The sequence below is a fragment of the Fulvia fulva genome, chromosome 9 (genome assembly GCF_020509005.1).
Source record: "Fulvia fulva chromosome 9, complete sequence".
Taxonomy (NCBI): Eukaryota; Fungi; Ascomycota; class Dothideomycetes; order Mycosphaerellales; family Mycosphaerellaceae; genus Fulvia; species Fulvia fulva.
The window spans coordinates 1,337,425-1,355,781 of NC_063020.1; the positions used below are offsets into that span (position 1 = coordinate 1,337,425).

Genomic DNA, 18,357 nt, shown 5'->3' on the forward strand with positions numbered 1-18,357 from the left:
CTGACAGCCACCTTGAAGGCAATCTGGCGACTCTTCCCCAAAATGGAACGGACATAAAGTACGAAGGCCTAAGTCACGATCACGGAGTTCAGGGTTTGACTCAACTGGGAACATATCATGTTCTCCGATACCGCGCTCCTCGCCACAGAATAAATAGACGAAAAAGGTGGCGGCTACTTTGATGACGGTGATGGACGAGCGTGGACGATTGTGTGTTTTTTGTTATGAGCGAAGCAGAATACCTCTTGTACCTTTATCTCGACGTTGATGAGATGGATAGCATAGATCGGCAGTGTCTTTTAGTTCAGATCGTTTTAGACTGACTCATCACCGCTGCGTACTGTTTGTCTATCTCGAACAAGTAGCAGAACGATTGCCCTAGGCTCAATGTAAATGGCGACCAGGAAGTTTCACGAGCAGTGCTCGCGGATTCCTATCGTAGCTGATCTGATGTGAGTATTGTAGTGCGATAGCAGGTTCTGCAACGCGCTACAACCGAGCCATTGTGCCAAGAACAATCGTCGGGGCAGCAAGATCTTGTATATCTGGACAACTCAATCCTGACAAGCCTCGAGCCTGGCCACCCATCGCTACAGATCCTTTCGAAGAGACAAAGCACCTCTACCCTCTGCTACTGACAGCCTCCAACACTCTCCTAGTCTTAGCATCACGATCCCCAGTATCAACAACTCCATACGCATCCTCCGCCTGTTCACACACCCCCTCCTGCCACTCGGCTCCCACCCTGATACCTCCCTTCCTGACACCCTCATCACTAGCATCCCAACACTCCCCCACGGTCCCTCCAATCTTCTCCATAAAACTCCTCAGTCCTCCCTCCCCACCGCCCGCATAATACGCCTTGAACGGCCCAGCAACGGCCCACCTCGGCCCCATCGAACTCGTCACAATCTCATCGATGTCTTCCACGGACGCCACGCCCTGAGCTGCAAGACTGCACGCCTCCCGGAAGAGAGCGAAGGCTAATCGATTCGCGACGAAGCCGGTGCATTCTTTCTTGATCACTACTGGTGTCCTCCCACGAGCTCGCCAGCAGTTCAAAGTGCGGGCTACCACATCTTGGGACGTGCTGGGTGAGGGGACGAGTTCGAGTAACGGCATGATGTGGGGAGGGTTGTAGGGATGGACAACGAGGAGGCGGGTCTTGTCTCTCATGCCCTCGACTTGTACGCTAGCGGGGATGCCCGAGGTGCTGCTCCAAAGCAATGCATTCTGCGGAGCGTGCTTTTCGATCTCAGGCCAAAGACTAGTCTTGAACTCTGCGTTTTCGGGGCCTTGTTCCTGGATGATGTCGGCGCTTTTTACTGCGTGTTGGAGGGAGTCGGCGTAGGATATGCGCTTTGTGCAGGATTCAAGGGCGGCTTCGGGGATGTAGGAGGGAAGGTGGGTGGAGATGTAGGATTGTAGGTCGGGACGCTTGTCGTGGATTGTAACGAGGCAGGTCGGGTCGGAGGTCAGATGGAGGGCGGCGAAGGAGAGACCGATGGTCCCGGCACCAATGAGGGTGATTTCCGTCGATTCTGGGGTTTCTGAGGCCATACTGTTAATCTGGAAGGAGGTAGGGGAAAGTAAAGACAATCAGAGAGCATTGGAAGAGGGGTGGGGTTGTGGTGTAGTCGCGAGAGCGCAGAGCATATTGTACTTAGTCCTGCTCTATGAGCATTGTAGTCATGCGGGATACCGAGGTTGTGGTTATGTAGCCCAGGAGGACGGCATCATAGCATAGCCCAACAAGTTGCAAGTGTTTCCTGAGAACGAAGAGACGCGAACATGTTTAGAGGAAAAGCCATTAGTCACACAATTTGACATGCAGTCTACGTCTTAGACTGCGTCCCACTACTAAAAAGTCTCGAAACGGCTCTCGAGATATCTCAAACTTCGCGATCGTCTTTCGAGAGATGGACAACACTTCTTGGGCGAAAGCAGCGACTTAACATGCCTGGGATTAAGCGACCAATTGAGGACGACGTCGATGCCGGCGACGACAATGTACATCCAAGCAGGAAGCGACGATTGGAAGATGGCGAGGATCGACAGGAACTGGCCAAAATCTTCAACGACCTGCGAGACGAAATCAAAGAAACGCGATTGGAAGCAACGAGGAAACTGCTAACGACGTTGTCCGTCAATTCAGACGATCAAGCTGGAAAGCTGGACTACTCAACCACGAGATTGATCAGAGGTGTCTGCAGTGGGGCGAAAGCAGCACGACCAGGTTTCTCGATCGCATTGATCGAAGTGCTGCGCCTGGGATTCGCTTCTGGTCATCTCAAATTGCTCAATACAGTCGAGAAGATCGTTGCCTTGACGAATCTGGAGTCGAAATTGAGTGGTGCCGAACAACGAGATTATCTGATTGGACGGCGCTCTGCTTTCCAGGCCGTGCTGCAGAGTGGTGTGCTTGCTGGAAAGGTTTCGACAGAAAATGTCAAGTACCTCTTTGATGCCATCTGCGACCTTGCGCTCGAGAAGGAATGGTTGCGCAGCGAATGCGGCGCAGTGCTGCACATGTTCCTGGTCAGCCAGGAGGCGACTCAGCTCAGCAACGATAGCATCCGCACGTTGATCGATTCGTTGAAAGACAAGGACCTGCTGAGAACGCCTGAAGGTGTCGCCATTTGGTTGACGGTGAAGAAGTCGTTTGCCGAAGTGAAGCTGCCCAAGGGTGTTTGGAACCACAACAATCCCCTATCGTCACAAGAACGGCCAACACTGAGCAAGATCCTATTGAAGGGTGCTGTAGACAGCGAAGTCGTCGAACAACCATCTGCACCAAATGGTGCTACCAATGGTGCACCTAAGAAGGGCAAGAAGCAAGCCGGTGCGCGCCAGTCCGCTCCCAACTTCGCCTGGCAAGTCATTCTTGGGTACATGTACAAGGAGGGAAGCGCTCAGAAGTTCGGCACATTCTGGGAGGACTGCGTTGGTAAAGCGATGTTCTCGAAAACAGCCTCTGACGAGCGTAAAAACCTTGGGCTACAGATTTTCAGGCAGGCGCTTGTGTCAGCTCCAGCTGAGTACTTGGGCTATGCTATTGACGCGCATATCGTGAAGTGTATAGTGGATCAGAGAGCCAACAAGAATGCGTCGTTGGTCGAGGCGACTAAGGCACCTCTCAATCAGATCGCAACTCGAGGGAAACAGGAGCCTGCTGCGGCTGCAGCGATGGCGTGCAAGCTGCTGGCACTGCTACCACCAAACATAGATAAGGTAAGTTGTGATGGGCTGAGGGGCACGCTGGTACCTCAGACGACGTGTCTGGATCTGAGAGCGACGCGCTATGCCGTGGACCATGCCTGACTCGCTACCGCGGTAACCTGAGAGCACACGCTGACGCATTCTTAGCTCGTACGCGCCACAATCGATGCGCTTCTAGCTGCAGCGGATTCGGATGGTCTTGCTGAAATCGTTGCTACGACTGTCACGCTGATTCGCACTCCTGGAGACGATGACGAGGGGAAGCGCAGGTCACTTGCCGACGCGCTGGCAACTATCGTCCGATCGCATAAGGCCGAGCCATCAACACTGCTATCTGGGGATTCAGAATCGCATTCTCTCGCGGAGTGGCTCCAGGAACTGCTTCATAGTCTCACTCACCTTGCCTACACCACGTCTGACGTAAAGTGTCAGCCGCCTCTATCGCCAAAGAGCAGGACTCTTTTCCAAGAAAGGCTCACGTCTTGTCTGGGTCATCTTGCGAGTCTACCGCTGCACCAAGCCGTCTTAGCGCCGACTCTCGTGCTCGATACTCTCTACGAGTCTCGGAAATCACTCATCGAAGGTCTGGACGATAAGACTGCAAAGATATGCAAGGATGCGCGGAAGCACTTCAAGACCGCTGCGAAGCAAGCATCGGCAGCACAAGGGTCAGAAGCCACCATTCCACGAGCCTTCCAACTACTTTTCGCGCTAGGCATGCTGCAGGTATACAAACAGGAACTAGAATCAGAGAGCATTCTCGAGGATATTTTATCATGCTATGCCAGCGGTACGGATGCTGATGAGACATCGGCTACGATGCTGACGGAGTTACTGCTGAGCTTCATGTCGAAGAACAGCAAGCTCTATACACGTATGGCGGAGCAAGTGTTCGCAGCCTTCGCTCCGGATGTCACCGCCGAGTCGCTACAGTCCATGATTGACATCCTCTCCCAAAAAGAGTCGCTAGCTGGGCAGCAGGAGCTGTTCGCTGATGGAGGAGAGGGCGGCGCGGAAGAGGGAGCAAGCGATGACGAGGACATGGTCGATGTCGAAGAGGACTCTGACGTCGAGCTTGTGAACGGCGAGGTCGCAGGTGAGCATGCAGCAGCGTTCCCGCGCGATTAACAGATTCTGTGCTAATAATAATACTCTCCAGGCGACAGCGATGACGACTCATCGAGTGGCGACGAAGCGTCGGACGATGTCAACAACGACGAGGAAGCTGTCTTCGATCGCAAGCTTGCCGAAGCACTCGGCACTACTGGCATGGAAGACGACGAAGACGAAGACGGCTCAGACATGGACGACGATCAGATGGAGGCCCTTGATGGCCATCTCAGCACCATCTTCAAGGAGCGAAGCAAGGTCACCACCAAGAAGGACAAAAAAGACGCCAAGGAGAACCTTTTGCAGTTCAAGAACAAGGTGTTGGATCTGTTGGCGATATACGTGAAGAGTCAGTACGAGAATGTGTTAGCCCTGGACCTGATTCATCCTCTGGTGGCACTCACCCGCGAAAGCACAAATCAGCAAACGCAACGAAAAGCAATGGATGTACTGGAGCAGTACTTCGACTCCTGCAAGAAAAACAAAACTACACCCCAGCTCAATAGCTCGAAAGCTGGTAAGCATCCTGAAGCCCAGAAAGTCCTCCCAGCAGCATAGCTAACCTCAACATAGGCTTCAAGCTCCTCTCCGCCATCCACGACGAGATGCGTCTCGGCGGCTCCAAGCTCCATGCCTCAGCCTGCAGTCGATCCAGCCAGTTCCTGGCGAAAGTCCTCGTACCAATGAAGCCAGGCAACTGGAAGAAGATCGCACACATGTATGTTGACTTGATAGACGACTGGCGCGTGGATGACAAGTCGAAGATTCACCCGAGCATCTTCAATGATTGGCACAGCTGGTGTATGCAGAAATAGACGGAGATGAGTTTGCATGCCCATCGCGAGGAGTAATGTAATGTCTACGCTGCCAGCGACAGCACTCGGATCCCCCAAATGCCACTGAATTTGGAAGCTCACTTGCTCGTTCCTCCACACTACACTCGATCACTACGCATCGACATGAAAGTATGACCGGTAGCAAAACATGCTCTTCACAACGAGGGACGTACCAGTTTTGCGTTGCGTTTCCACGCACATAGTGCAATGCACTGCAATGCGCCATCGCAGCTGCATCTCGACCACGTTGCTGAAGAGATCTCGCCGTTGCGTACTCGCGATCGGTACCACAACGGCCATGGCTTTCGGGCTCGAAGGGCGTAAAATTCGCAATCATCGCAGTACCAACTTTTACCTCAACGTCTTCGAAAGGTCTGGACGAACTATGGCCGTTTTGGCACTCCAAGGACGAAGGGCGGGTGTCGAAGTGGATACGGCGTTGTTTGCGACAGTGTCTTATTGCTTACCGTTTAGAACATCGAGGGGACTGTATGCATTGCTGTTGTTTGCGATGGCGTCTTATTGCTTGCCGTTGCCGCGATGCGGGCAGATCCGGCGATGATGCTGTTTGTACCAGTGCAGAGTATTCGTCGGGAGTGATGTGATTGGGAATTTGCGTGGACCGTCGATCTTGGGGATTCTGCAGACGTTGATCGAGACTATCGCAGATATGCTGGTCTTTCGGAACATACGTGTATAATGACTCTGTAGCCACTGCTGTGGCGTGAACGGAACACGAATCGAAGATGGCGTATACCACTGGTGCAGGTGAGGTCGGGACGGGACATTTAATCACTGCCACTTGACTCGTTGCCTGGCGACACAACAGCCTCAAAGTGTGCTATTGTTACACGGACGATGCCCAGTCTCGAAGAGTTTGAACACATGACTCGTCCAGTAACAAAGCCACCAAGCACAATGCAGGAGGCCTCCAGCGAACGTCACACAACACCATAGCGGTCTGCTTCAAATCGAGACTCCTCATGTCGCCATGCGAGGTCGAACAAGGCCGCCACGGGGAGGTGATAGTTGCATTGTGCCTTGCAGATGACCCAGACTTTCTCCAGAGTAGTTCTCGTCCACGGGCCCTCTCTGTGCGACGTCCTACCGAACATCTGGCATGGGACAAGCTTCACGAGGTTTTGGGTAGATAGAGTTGTGGAGGCCCTGCATTGGGCACAACCGAGAGTTGAGGCGAGGGAGTGAGGTCGTGCAACAGTTCGTGCATCCATTGCGTGCACGCTCGGGGCATTGTGCGGAGTGGTGCGCTCTCAACCTTGTGATGAGCGGTCTGTCGGATTGACTGGTGACTTGGTGTCCTCGATCGCGATGCAGGAGAAGAGAAGAGGAAGAAAGTCGACAAATCGAAAAATGTGCTAGATCGATGTGTGCGGTGATAATGATCAGCGTGCGTACTGTCTCGTTTCTTTGGCCTGCCGTCGGACGTGCCGAAGGTGGAGTGCTGCAATATAAAACGGCCGTGGACCAACGTCATCACGTGCAGGCGCGATAATGCCGAGAGCGACGGGCGCGGAGACGGACGGAGGATGCGTAACTAACGCGTCTTCCACTGCGGAGGTTGTGCTGCAGCTTCGAAACGATCATCATGCTGCGGTCACACGTCGCAATCCGGGCATGCCGGCTTGTGTCTGGCGGTTGTAACCTGGCAGCGCAGGGCGGACCTGGCGAGCGATGATGTGATAATATGATGGCCGTAGCGCCATCTTCGCCTGAGAGGGAGACGGCGTTTGGACTAAGTCTCGTTCGGCGTAAGGGCGGACATGCGTGGCCTTCGAGAAGAAGGGACGGCTGCGGCGAGCCTGCTGCAGGCTGGTCTGGCCAGTGAGCTCAGCTGAGCCCACGCGCGCTTGGCGAGCCAGGCGTTCTATTGCACCGCGACGGGCGTTGCTGTGGACGACAATGGCGAGCAGAGGAAAGTTTTAAACACGGCGGAAAGTGCAAGACACTAATGCCATGCAATGCGCAAATCCAACAACTCCTCACGTGCTCCTCCATGTTCTCCTCAGCAGCCAAGGCGATAAGCAGAACGTTATATAGATCCTCCAGACAGACGGTGCCTGCTGAGTCGCTGACATGACGTATCGCGCGTACCCATCGCGATCTCTGCTGGTCGTTAAGAACTGGGACTTCCAAATCGGGGATGCTGAAGGTTAATCGATGCCCGCCCACGCGACGCGCTGCCGCTCGCACATGCCACTCTCACGAGAGCGTCAAGCAGCGTCCAATGGCAGGGAGCAAAGCACGCAAGGATAGCGGATCAGGGTGATTGGCGTTTTTGGCGAATGAACAGCGGACATTTGGGACGTTGAGCAGGAAGAGAGGACGGCGGCTGAAACCTAATGACGACAGCTGTGGAATGGTTCGGTATTGGTCAACGAGGGCATCCCGCCGTGGGTTGCTGAACGCCGAAGTGTGAGGAAGGAGGGCAGTAGTGAGGGGTGCAAGTGTACTGTAGCGATGAAGAGAAGATCTCGCCAGAGAGCCTCACTCAGAACAGCTGTATCATAGTGACAGGTAACACGAGACACGGACGCAGTCACGAGAAACATCGGGCGCCGTTCACAAAGCATTGTCCCGTGCAAGGAAGAGACAGGTCTGCCAGGTCCAGTAGTGACACTCTCGTGCAGGTGAACCCCTGTGATATGGCAACGAGGTGGAAGGGCGGCATAGCGTACAGTGGTAGTGTGGTTCCCGTAACGATTGTTCCTTGCCGGGCATCACAGAAACCGTGGTCAGCGCGCTCGAACTACAGTTGCCCAGGGTGAGGATTGTGCAGGTTGCTTGGGTGGATTGGTGGAACGGCTGCGAGGAATGCGCTGCGGCCAAAGCTGGCACGTTTCCGAGTGCCAACCGGATTTCCGGGTCATCGACGATGTGGGTGCTTCAGTCGTCAGGTTCATGCTGGATCGCACGTCACGCATCTGGAGGCGGATCTGTGAGAGATGCATGCGAACGGTAGGGCACTGCAAGTGCTGTGTTGTGCGGTGTCTCATTCGTGGTGGGCAAGCGCCGTGCATTGCCGTAGTGATATACATGGCAGCGGGTAACTAAGCAAATGGAAAGCGATGCATGGGATGGAATGGATTGAGGTGATCTGAGCACCGCCGAAGGAGGAAAGAGAAGAGGGCACAGGTACCGTTCCCTCGCTAAGGTTTGCACGACTGTGCAGCGCAGAGGTCAGAGCGGGGCGCTCCTGCCTTTGCCTTGTTCGCTACTTCCCTGTCATAGCAACGACCGCCGATGAGGCAGAGCTGAAGCGTGTACTTCTGCACCTGCTTCCTCTCACTGTCTCGTCAGTCCGGATCCGTTGTCCGTTGTCACTCCTTCACCACCACGACGACGACACCGCACCCGACGACAGGCAGGCGAGACGCAGGCAAGCACCATTATCCCCCTGCTGAACCCGACTCGGCCATCATCATCGTCCGTTGTGGCATTGGACAGGACGACCACGACCACGGCTCGGCTGCATTCGTTTGCAACGTCGAGACCACCACCGACACCGACACCTCGGAGCGTCTCTGCAGACACGCAGAAACAGGAACAGGAAGACACAACGACGACGACCACTCCGGCATGCTTCACTGACACTGCCCACCTACCACCGACGACATCCACCTCGTCCAGACCCGCTTAGCTCTAACACACGCTCCCTCGCACGCGACTCCGACCACTCCACTCCCTCCCTTGGACATTACGGGCTCTGGCAGCTGCTTACCTCGAAACACGACACATCAGTAGCCAGCCATTGGATCGTGCATTGCTCAGCATCACCATACACCACTGCAGCTCTAGCCCGCATACTGCTACCACGACGACATCGACCAACACTTCCTCGAACGATCTCCTCCACCACCAACACGACTCCCACGCTATTGGATCACCCGAGCAACACTCCCGCGAGCCTTTCTTCAACCCTGCATACCACATCGCACTATGGAATACTCGTCGCCGCTGGCGGCAATACGTCCGCAGCCACATCCAGGCTTTGGCGGCAACCGGAAGGACATTCCTGACTTCCGGAGCATCAACCATGGGTGCAACACCATTGGGCCTTTCGACTTCAAGGCAATGAGCATGCACACCCAGAAGCCACGCAGGCCAGACTACTTCTCGCTGCGACCTGTCCGAGGATCGTCGCCCACCGCGAGCCTCACGGCCGATCTCGACGCCAACTTCCACATCGATAAAAGGTGATCTACATTCCTCGCTTCATGCCTGGGACCCACACTTACAATGTCTTCGCAGCCCGGCAGCACCTACACCGCGCAGGTCTTTGTTCACCACCGACCTGTTCAGGCCTCGCGAAAATGTCGGTATGTAAATGCAAGAATGCAACCCCAACCCATCAACCTTCGACGGGGAGCTTGGACAATCACTGACATGGCAACTACGCACAGCCACCCCACCTATCGAGATCGAGCCTGCCACCACCCCGCCCATCGTCTCGTCGTCGCCGTACTGCGACGCGATGGACATCTCGCCGCTGCCCCACAAGCTGCCTTTGACCTTCCAGGTCACTCTTCCATCACCGACCCCAGAACTCACGCCCGAAGACGTGCACGAGATCTCACCGGACTTACTGCAGCCAGACGGCCTGTCCGAGCCACCACCGAGCTTCCTTGCGCTTCCCGAGTAAGTCTAGACGCGTGAAACTTGTCGTCTTGTGCTCACATCATTAACCCAGACGTCGAAGACCCGTCACCCGCCCAGCGCTGTCCCGAACGAAGGGTTACTCCGCCAGCTGCATTCCTCAGCGACCATCAAGTGCCGAGACACAACTACCGCCGTTTCGGTTCGGCAATGTCGCAACTAGTGGTCTCGCATGCTCGTCGACGCCCTGTCTGCTAGACAGCTTCACAGACTCCCCGGTAGACGAGCTGCGGCCGTCCAGTGCAGCAGGCTCGATGCCACCTCCACCACGGAGGACGTCGCTCAGCCAACGTAACAATGGCTCGCCGTCGGCAGGTCACGTCAGGAAGCCTTCTGCTGGACGGCCTAACTTCGTTCGGCCACAGAGGAAGATGATGCGGAGATCACTGAGCATGTTTCAGCACCCCGATGATGTGATGAAAGAAGAGCAAGATACCTTCGAGTCCCAGCCCAGCTTGCTCTCTTCGGTCATGGACGTTGAGCAGGAGCACTCGCCTAAGCTACCTCACTTCGTTCCAGACGAACCCGACAGCTTACCACGCATCAGCCAGGAAACCATGATAGACGTCCTCGACTCCAAGTATACTGATCAGTACGACCGCATCGTCGTTGTCGACTGCCGATTCGAATACGAATATGAAGGTGGCCACATCGACAGCGCCGTCAACTTCAACGACAAGCAACAACTGGCCACTGAGCTCTTCTGTGAGAACGTGCCGGCTAACACCCTGCTCATCTTCCACTGTGAATACTCGGTCCACCGTGCGCCACTTACCGCGAAGTTCATTCGTAGTCACGATCGCACTGTCAACGCAGCAAACTACCCCAACCTGACTTACCCGGAGATGTACATCCTTGATGGCGGCTACAGCAAGTTCTTCTCGGAGCACCCGTCGAAATGTTTCCCTCAAAACTATGTCGAAATGAACGATCAGCGACATGAACAGGCCTGCGAACGCGGCATGGCAAAGGTCAAGAACCAGCGCCAAAAACTCTTCCGCAACCAAACCTTCGCCTTTGGCCAAAATGATGACATGGAAGATTCGCCCACTGCTCTAGGACGAACGTTGGGTCCACGAAGCCAGAGCACCTTCGCCGTCGGCGCAGATATTGCCGAGGGCATTGGTCAATCCTTCCAACGCCGCATGGCATCTTACTGAGCAACCACCTCTGCTTTTCTCTTTTGCATTGCATTGCATCACATGGCGTGGCGTTATGGGTTTGGCATGACTTGACCCTTTCAGTGGTCTCTTGCGGCGTTCAAGCGAGCCTCATCAGAGGCCTATTCCCTGCCCGGCGCGGCATTGGCGGACCTTCCATCGAACTGCATTCCCTTTAACGTTTTCTTTACTCATGTCTATTCTACGAATCAACAACAACCAAGCACGACCGCGGCGACTGGATCAGAAGATCAACATCCGGCCGACGGCTACGATACCCAGAACACAATACATCAACCCGACCTGGAATGGTACCGCCAATCATGGACCACCAGGCATCTTTTGTACACGATACACACGCCAACCACTTCGTCACCAAGACTGGTCTGGCCATTCACACCACCACAACACGTCCGTCTCCTCACGATTTCCTCCTTTGAGGCATCGACATCACCATTTCAACGCTATTCATCAGCTTGATAAAGACTCGTGGAAACATCACACAGCTTCATCAGGCTCTTGTATTACTGCACAACTTTACACCACCGGCGAAAGCAACAGCTTTTTATCTTGAGATTGTACAAATTGCAAATCATCGAAACAGGACTTGTTGGGCAAGGAATTGAAACTCCAGCAGATTGTACATACCCTCTTGTAGGAAAGATCGACGGGATAGGAAGGAAGGAAAGCAGACTTGGCAGATTCTTGAAAGATTCCAGCAGCGGAAGTTTCAAAGCTTGAACTGAGCTGGAAGAGTGGTCAGATAAACTTCCCTATAAATCTTGAGATGGTAGTGTCTTTGCTGTAATGTGTCAACAATACAATCAATGTTCGAGAAAGTGCTCATACTCTCCATCTCTATTCTTGGTTCTTGCTTGATATGACCATTAGTCGGTCGCTGAGGTAGCAGAGCGTGCCGTTCTCCTTTAGAAGAAGTGATGAGAGGATTCTAGGGGTCGTCTCGTAGACATTACATTTACGCTTGAGGTACGACGCCACGTGTGTCGGCGCGCGACATCTTGGACAGGCTACATTGTACTACAGCACGACTTATCCCTCAGCTTGCTAGACTTGTTGGAAGCATCTAATGCTTCGCCATTCCTCATGAGGTTCAAACCACTGCTGGTGTTGGTGCCGTTGGTATGGTCGTTTGTTGTTGGAGCTGGTACTGGCTTGCGGTGGTCTTGATCATGATTCCCTACCGCTGCGGGGGGTCGGACATTATCAAAGATCAAGTCATCGAAGAGGTCGTTCGAGAAGCGTTTCTGGATGTCTTGTAAAGTCCAGCCTTGAGTTTTCCCGATTGCTGCGAGGATATGTCGGAATTTGGGGATTTCGGAGGCGTAGGCTGAGGTCTTGAGGTGGGTGAGCATGGGGTTGGAGGCGACGGTGTAGCCTTCGGACCTGATGGTGATGATGTGTTAGCAGATAACTTCGGAGAAGGGCGGGTGTGAAGAGAGGGGCTATACATACCATTCCTTCGCCCAGTGTGGTCTCGTCTTGATCGCGTGGCCTTGGTGGTCGTTGTACGACATCCATTTATTCAGCACTTCCTGGGCGTAAGGTTGCCAGATGTCCACGGCGTTCTGTAGAGTCAGAATCTCAATCGAACATGTCCCTAGCGTGTTGCCGTGCTGCGGTGCCAGGAGGACGTTGCTACCTCCCATAATTCTCATCTCGAGGGGGAACCGTTGTGGACATGTATCGCTGTGTTCGTAAGCTTTGAGGATGGCGTCCCACCACGCGCGTTGGACGTAGCTGTAGTCAGGTTTGGTAGGATTGTCGGGGAGAGGAACGAGAGGCATCTCGACTTCGAGGTCGCGGACGCGGACATTTTGGATTGCGCGTTGGAAGTGGAGCGCGTCGCAAAGGTAGGTCTTGATGGGTGGTTCGTCTTCTTTCACTTCGGGCAGATTCATCATAGCGAAGCGACTCAGGATCGAGACTGCTGCTTCGGCTACGTTGGTCTTGTCCACGAGCTTGGTCAGGACTTTGTTGTATTGCAGCACGTTCAACGTGAATTCTTGGAGAAAGGACACGAAGATTGCGAGGGAGTCTGGCCAGTCTTTGACATGGGAGGAGTCGGTTGTGTTGTTCCAGCAGTTGATCCAGCATTCGTCGGCGTAGGGGAACCAGAACCATTCGGAGTAGTAGTCGTTGTTGGCTTTGTGTTCGAAGTCCTCCTTGGCTTTACGCTTCTGCTCAATGGTGAGTGGCTGTTTGGGTAGCAGTGATGGAGGAACCTTGTCCCACATATCGTCAGGTGGTGGTATGGCGAGGACTACTGGCACTTTCGCCGGTCGGAGCTCTGCATAGGTCATGGGATCCAACACCAGCGTGAGGTGAGTGACCACACCCAGCAAACCGAAGCATCCGCTGGCAGCCGTCAGGAACTCGGTGTCGTTCTCGGTGATCATGCGAAGTATGCCGTTCGCATCAATGTATTCTATGCGATGGACGAGGTCGCTCAATGTCCTGCTTGTGATACCTGCGCCGTGGCAGATTGGTGCATTACTTCCACCTGCTGTGATCTCTACCATAATGATATTGAACGGCAGAGTCACCTGGTTGTGCTTCACGCACCATCGTCTTAGTCTTTCGTTCGTTGCAGCACATCCTATGCGGACCAGTCTCTTTCCTCCTGACAACGGTGGCTCATCGAGGAGCTCTATCGTTTCGAGCTCGCCTGGGTCTTCCTCCGACAAAAACGTCTGCGCTGCGAAGTTGGGCAGCTCGGAAGCAGTCTTGAGTTGTAGTGTCGAGATCAGAATCTCGCCGCTCCTACCAAAGATTGGCGACCATGAATGTCGATATCCGCTACATCGAACGCTCATGTTGCTTTGCTTTGCAAATTGAACGATCTTCTGTATCTGCACAACCGTCCGAGGCACGCACGTCAGCTTCGGCACATTGCCCTGCAGAGTCCTGCCCCAGTTCTGGAATTCAAGGTCTTTTCGAATATCCATTACGGCTTCTTCATCGTCGATGTCTAGTATCTGCTCGACAACCTCCTTGGCCCCTTCAAGGAAATGCTTGGCGTGATGACGGAAGCTCAAGCTGTGTCCTTTGCAGAACCCCTCGCAAAGATCTTCGGCGAGCGAGCCATCTACGAACTTCTCTAGCCTACTCTTCTCGTCATCCGTATGCTCGTCTCGCAGCTTTTGGTAAGTGTCGTCGCTCCCTGACTCCCGAAACATCCGGAGCAGCCGGCGCATGAAAGCAAAGCGGTCGACTTCGACTGCGGGATTCAGGTAGTCGTTGAGGAGCTCTGCGAGACCGGGAACATCGTGCTTGCAGAAGTCAGGATCTTTTCCCAGAGCCTTTGCTACGATAGCAATGCGATCATCCATAGGCTTCTCTGGAGCGAATGTGGAAGCCATGACTGACGTTTCTGATGCTCAGCAACGAGCACCGGATAGTTGTTAGGAAAGACCGGTGGTCCTAGCGAATGGGGATCTCGAAGTGGACTATGATATGAAAGAGAAGTGGTCCTCCCTACCTGTTCACGACAATTGACTTGCGTCATGGAGCTGAGCTGCGCACAGCGCATGGTAAGGCAGGTCATGAGCCCTGTCCCGTCCCTCGGTCAGACCTGAAAGTGTCGAAGCTTCGAATGGCCTTCGGGTCGAACAGGAAGATGTCCATCAAGCATCAGGGTATCTGCTACATTACCAGACTACCAATCACTGAAAATATGAGAAACTCATGCTTGGATGAGTGCCCCCATCGACATGCACCATAGCGACCAATATCGAGGTTCGAAATGTGCGATCTCTTGGGCCGAGGAACTTCGTTCGCAGCAAGTACCTGCGTGCTGCGTGGTTACTATTCTCGGGCCTGTCACTACTGTGTCCTTGGGAGATGATAGGCTCCTGGCCGTGAAACTCAGCCATAGCAGTCAGCATGGATGAGGTGGTCAGTCAGCCTCATGCTGACGGCAGCAGCCCGCTAGGCAGACCTGGGATTGAGCTCTGACATATTCCGACAGTAAGTGATCTTCGCTTTCGGCAAGGACCAGTTTCAGATGTTCATTCTGGTGGTTGATGAGATTGTGAAGTATGTCGTCGCAACGTTGGGTTGAAGAGTTGGACATCGGTGCGCACGTGATACGGCGTTCGGAAGCAAATTCCCCCGCCTTCGAGACCTTCAAAAATGCCCATCCCTGCTCTTTCGACACCTGAGATCACACCTCGCACTTCCGCCATATGGCTCAAGCCGTTATAGAGGCGATTTGCACCAGGAGGTACGAACAGCAGCCTCGAAGCATACTCATGTCGGCTACTCCGCCTCTGCAGGATGACTCAATCCAGGATGCGTCCAATGCTGCAGAGATACTCCCGGACAATTGGCCTCAGAACATTGTTTACTTGTCCGATCTCAAGTATACTGAAGCAGCGCTGGAGTTGAAGCCAAAGCTGACGCTGTCTCCTTCCGATACTGGCTCCTGGACCAAGATCCCGATCGAGCTGACTCGATCGCCCTGCAGTCGTGTCAAAATAGTGACCATCGGCGACCAGAAGCATCCTGCTTACGGCCAAAGAGGCCTTTTCGCTGCAGAGAATCTGATTCCAGACGCCTTCATCCTGCCGTACGTAGGCGAAGTCCACTGCAATAGCCTGTCCGATACGAACCCGCACAGCGACTATGATCTGAGTACGTCTGAGACTGTGGCTGCAGGCGCCGACGACGTGGCTGATACGTGGTAGGTCTGGATCGCGAAATTGGTCTGAGTGTTGACTCTGCCTACGCCGGCAATGAAGCGAGATATTGCAACGACTATCGAGGTGTCGCTGAGCGTGCCAATGCTGAATGGCGAGACTGCTATGTCCAGGTACCGTCCATGAGGAGAGCTGGTGGCAAACGCTGGGAGCGCCGCGTTGGCATCTTCGTCGTATCTGCTGGGAAAGCAGGCAAGCGAACAGCTGGGATCAAAGCTGGCGAGGAGATCTTGATCAACTACGGCAAAGGCTTTTGGGAAGGCCGGAAGACTCTGGTCAGTGAATAGATTGAGGAGGTAAGTCCATCTAATCTGGCTCTATACTTACATCACTTGTCAATAGGCTAAGTTTCGGAAAGATGCTGAGATGTTACGCATTGCAGAGATGGCCTTGAATTGGCAGGTCGAGGGCCATGACAGGCCGAAGCTTGACGCCTGGCTTGTCGATATCTCACCATGACCCAGCACGCTTCGCCAACGGCGCCCTTACATCGATACCCAGACAGCGCAGAAAGTTCATACGAGAGAGATGACGACTTACTGTCCATCCCGGCGTGAGCGCATGTGCGACGCAGTAGTCAAGGAGCCATCACGGAGCAGACTGCATTCTGGTGCGGCTCCGACAAGTTCAATCACTTCCGTCCAAGCCAACAGCTACGAGCGGGCGTATGTCTCAGGAAAGCGTTGACAGGTCTCAATTCACAGAAGGTTCGAACAGCTGGAGACTCCGGAAGCAGTGTGATGGGAAATTCCAGCTGGCGAGCGCCTGCTGTCGTGCTATGCAGCGCGAACGTGGGCGACGAGAACTTGATGCCATTCTGACCACTCGAATGCAAGTGTGGTGTTACTGCTCACGTCGCCAATGGTGTTGTGCGTCCTTCGCACGGGAATTGCGACATTTCAGAAACGTGGCCGCGTGGTCCGAGGCGATCCATTGCTTTGCCGAGATTTTATCGTGGCTGCGATTCCACTTCTGGCTATCCACCATCACCACTTCGGGACTGTCTTGACCAACTGGCGTCAAGAGCTCCGTACGTGGGCATGATATGGAGACGGTCTGTAGCATCCAGAACACTGGAGAAGCCAGTCAACAGCACGCGAGATCCACTGTCAAGGACGTGCTTCAAGATTAAAGACGATCAAACGTCACTGGCGATTCGCCACTTTGATAAGTGTATTGCAATACAGCAGGGAGGTATCAGACAATCTAAACGACCATCAGCAGTACGTGTAACAACTTCGAACCTCGAACATATGAGGTCACAGACGAGGATTGAGATCGGGCGTTGAAGTCAAGACGGCGCTTCCCCTTGCAACGGCGCAACGGTCCTTCGAAGGAAAGCGTGACTTGCAACTTCTCTTTCACGACACCACCTCTCTTGCATCGCAATATTCTGCCATTCCAATAAACACTGTCTCATCTGATAACATCATCAGAGGTGTCTCGCTCATTTGACCACATCCAGTCCACGTCACCGAAATCAGACTTCGACCGTGCATTTTGACTGGCTCGACGCTTATCGCTGCGGATCTCAGACACAACCGATACAATGGAGCACAACCCGGATCACGAAATGCCTACCCTGTTCATGCCAACTACAAAGCGAAGCAATTCGTCGGGTAAGGTGAGTTCTATCTATCTTCTGCGTCGCCTTCAATAATCCACATCTTTGCGTCGGCACTATTGAATTCTGCACCAAGTGCCGCAAGCCACGTAGAATCGTCCCGCATCAATCACCTATCCCCGCGAGATCTTGCATTAGCCCTGATTTTGACGTTTTCTATAACAGGCGGTGATGCTGCAACATTATCTGGCCCTGGAAGCTCAACCCAGCACAGCTTCCTTGGATTCAACAACAACTTTACTCAATCGCCGTCCCTCTCCCCCAAGTCCACGATGGGAGGAGCTTCACCAGACATGTCATCCTCGGAGCCCAGCTCAGCGGGTGTATCTCTAACATTATCAAGCACGCAAATTTCCCAAATATCACCACCAGCATACGCCCTACCTAGAGCCGTCCTCCGCAAGAACTCCTCAAAGACGCCCAAAGTGGCACCTATCCCTGAGGATGACTCACTCGACGGGTTCGGGCTGTCAAAGAACGATCAAAGCAAGCATTACGACATGAACCACGATCTGAAAACAACATTAACGGATCTACTCAACTGCGACACAGTCCGCAAAGACCCCAAAATGCGACTGCTGGTCCAGTCGAGACTGATGGACTCGGAGCGGGAGCTGAAAAGGCAGAGGCGTTGTCGTCAACGACAGAGCTCGTTGCCAACACCGACAATTGTGCTGTCTTCTGCGGAGGATGATCGGCGCCGCGAGAGCCTTGCGTGAAGTCAGCGGTGGCAACGTATTGAGATTACCTTTGTTGATGCTGACTGATCGAAATGGAGGTCGATTGCATCTTAGCGATGGCGCTGGCAGGCGTTCTTGGTTGTGGTATTTATGATATCAGCGAACCACCGCGATCTGGGGACATTCCTGATATAGTGTTGACATATCGGACTACAGGGTGTTCAGCCAATACCAAATACTGAAGAGTAGATGTCTTTCAAAGGACCTCCTTATCAGATTTCTGCAGCATGAGGAATCTCTTTTACGTCGACCAATTACCATTGCGGCAAGATCAGA

The 18,357-nt window shown here is 53.7% G+C and overlaps 6 protein-coding genes across 6 annotated transcripts; 4 read left to right on the forward strand and 2 right to left on the reverse strand.

Annotated features, from left to right (window-relative positions):
- Positions 1-621: 621 nt before the first annotated feature.
- On the reverse strand, positions 622-1,560 carry CLAFUR5_09110 (L-carnitine dehydrogenase; the record flags this gene model as incomplete). The annotated part of the gene is made up of 1 exon (XM_047908258.1): positions 622-1,560. One exon carries the CDS (start codon positions 1,558-1,560, stop codon positions 622-624), a length of 939 nt encoding a protein of 312 aa, XP_047766014.1.
- A 396-nt stretch (positions 1,561-1,956) lies between these two features.
- Positions 1,957-5,144, forward strand: CLAFUR5_09111 (rDNA transcriptional regulator pol5; the record flags this gene model as incomplete). The annotated part of the gene is made up of 4 exons (XM_047908259.1): positions 1,957-3,231; positions 3,367-4,315; positions 4,379-4,846; positions 4,903-5,144. 4 exons carry the CDS (start codon positions 1,957-1,959, stop codon positions 5,142-5,144), a joined length of 2,934 nt encoding a protein of 977 aa, XP_047766012.1.
- A 3,978-nt stretch (positions 5,145-9,122) lies between these two features.
- On the forward strand, positions 9,123-10,999 carry CLAFUR5_09112 (M-phase inducer phosphatase; the record flags this gene model as incomplete). The annotated part of the gene is made up of 4 exons (XM_047908260.1): positions 9,123-9,379; positions 9,435-9,502; positions 9,587-9,821; positions 9,883-10,999. 4 exons carry the CDS (start codon positions 9,123-9,125, stop codon positions 10,997-10,999), a joined length of 1,677 nt encoding a protein of 558 aa, XP_047766010.1.
- A 1,028-nt stretch (positions 11,000-12,027) lies between these two features.
- On the reverse strand, positions 12,028-14,379 carry CLAFUR5_09113 (uncharacterized protein; the record flags this gene model as incomplete). The annotated part of the gene is made up of 2 exons (XM_047908261.1): positions 12,028-12,403; positions 12,473-14,379. The coding sequence occupies 2 exons, from the start codon at positions 14,377-14,379 to the stop codon at positions 12,028-12,030; spliced, it is 2,283 nt and encodes a 760-aa protein (XP_047766008.1).
- An 825-nt stretch (positions 14,380-15,204) lies between these two features.
- CLAFUR5_09114 (uncharacterized protein) lies at positions 15,205-16,004 on the forward strand (the record flags this gene model as incomplete). The annotated part of the gene is made up of 2 exons (XM_047908262.1): positions 15,205-15,652; positions 15,706-16,004. The coding sequence occupies 2 exons, from the start codon at positions 15,205-15,207 to the stop codon at positions 16,002-16,004; spliced, it is 747 nt and encodes a 248-aa protein (XP_047766019.1).
- A 1,262-nt stretch (positions 16,005-17,266) lies between these two features.
- Positions 17,267-18,060, forward strand: CLAFUR5_09115 (uncharacterized protein; the record flags this gene model as incomplete). Its single annotated transcript, XM_047908263.1, has 2 exons — positions 17,267-17,336; positions 17,507-18,060. 2 exons carry the CDS (start codon positions 17,267-17,269, stop codon positions 18,058-18,060), a joined length of 624 nt encoding a protein of 207 aa, XP_047766007.1.
- Between the last annotated feature and the right edge of the window lie 297 nt (positions 18,061-18,357).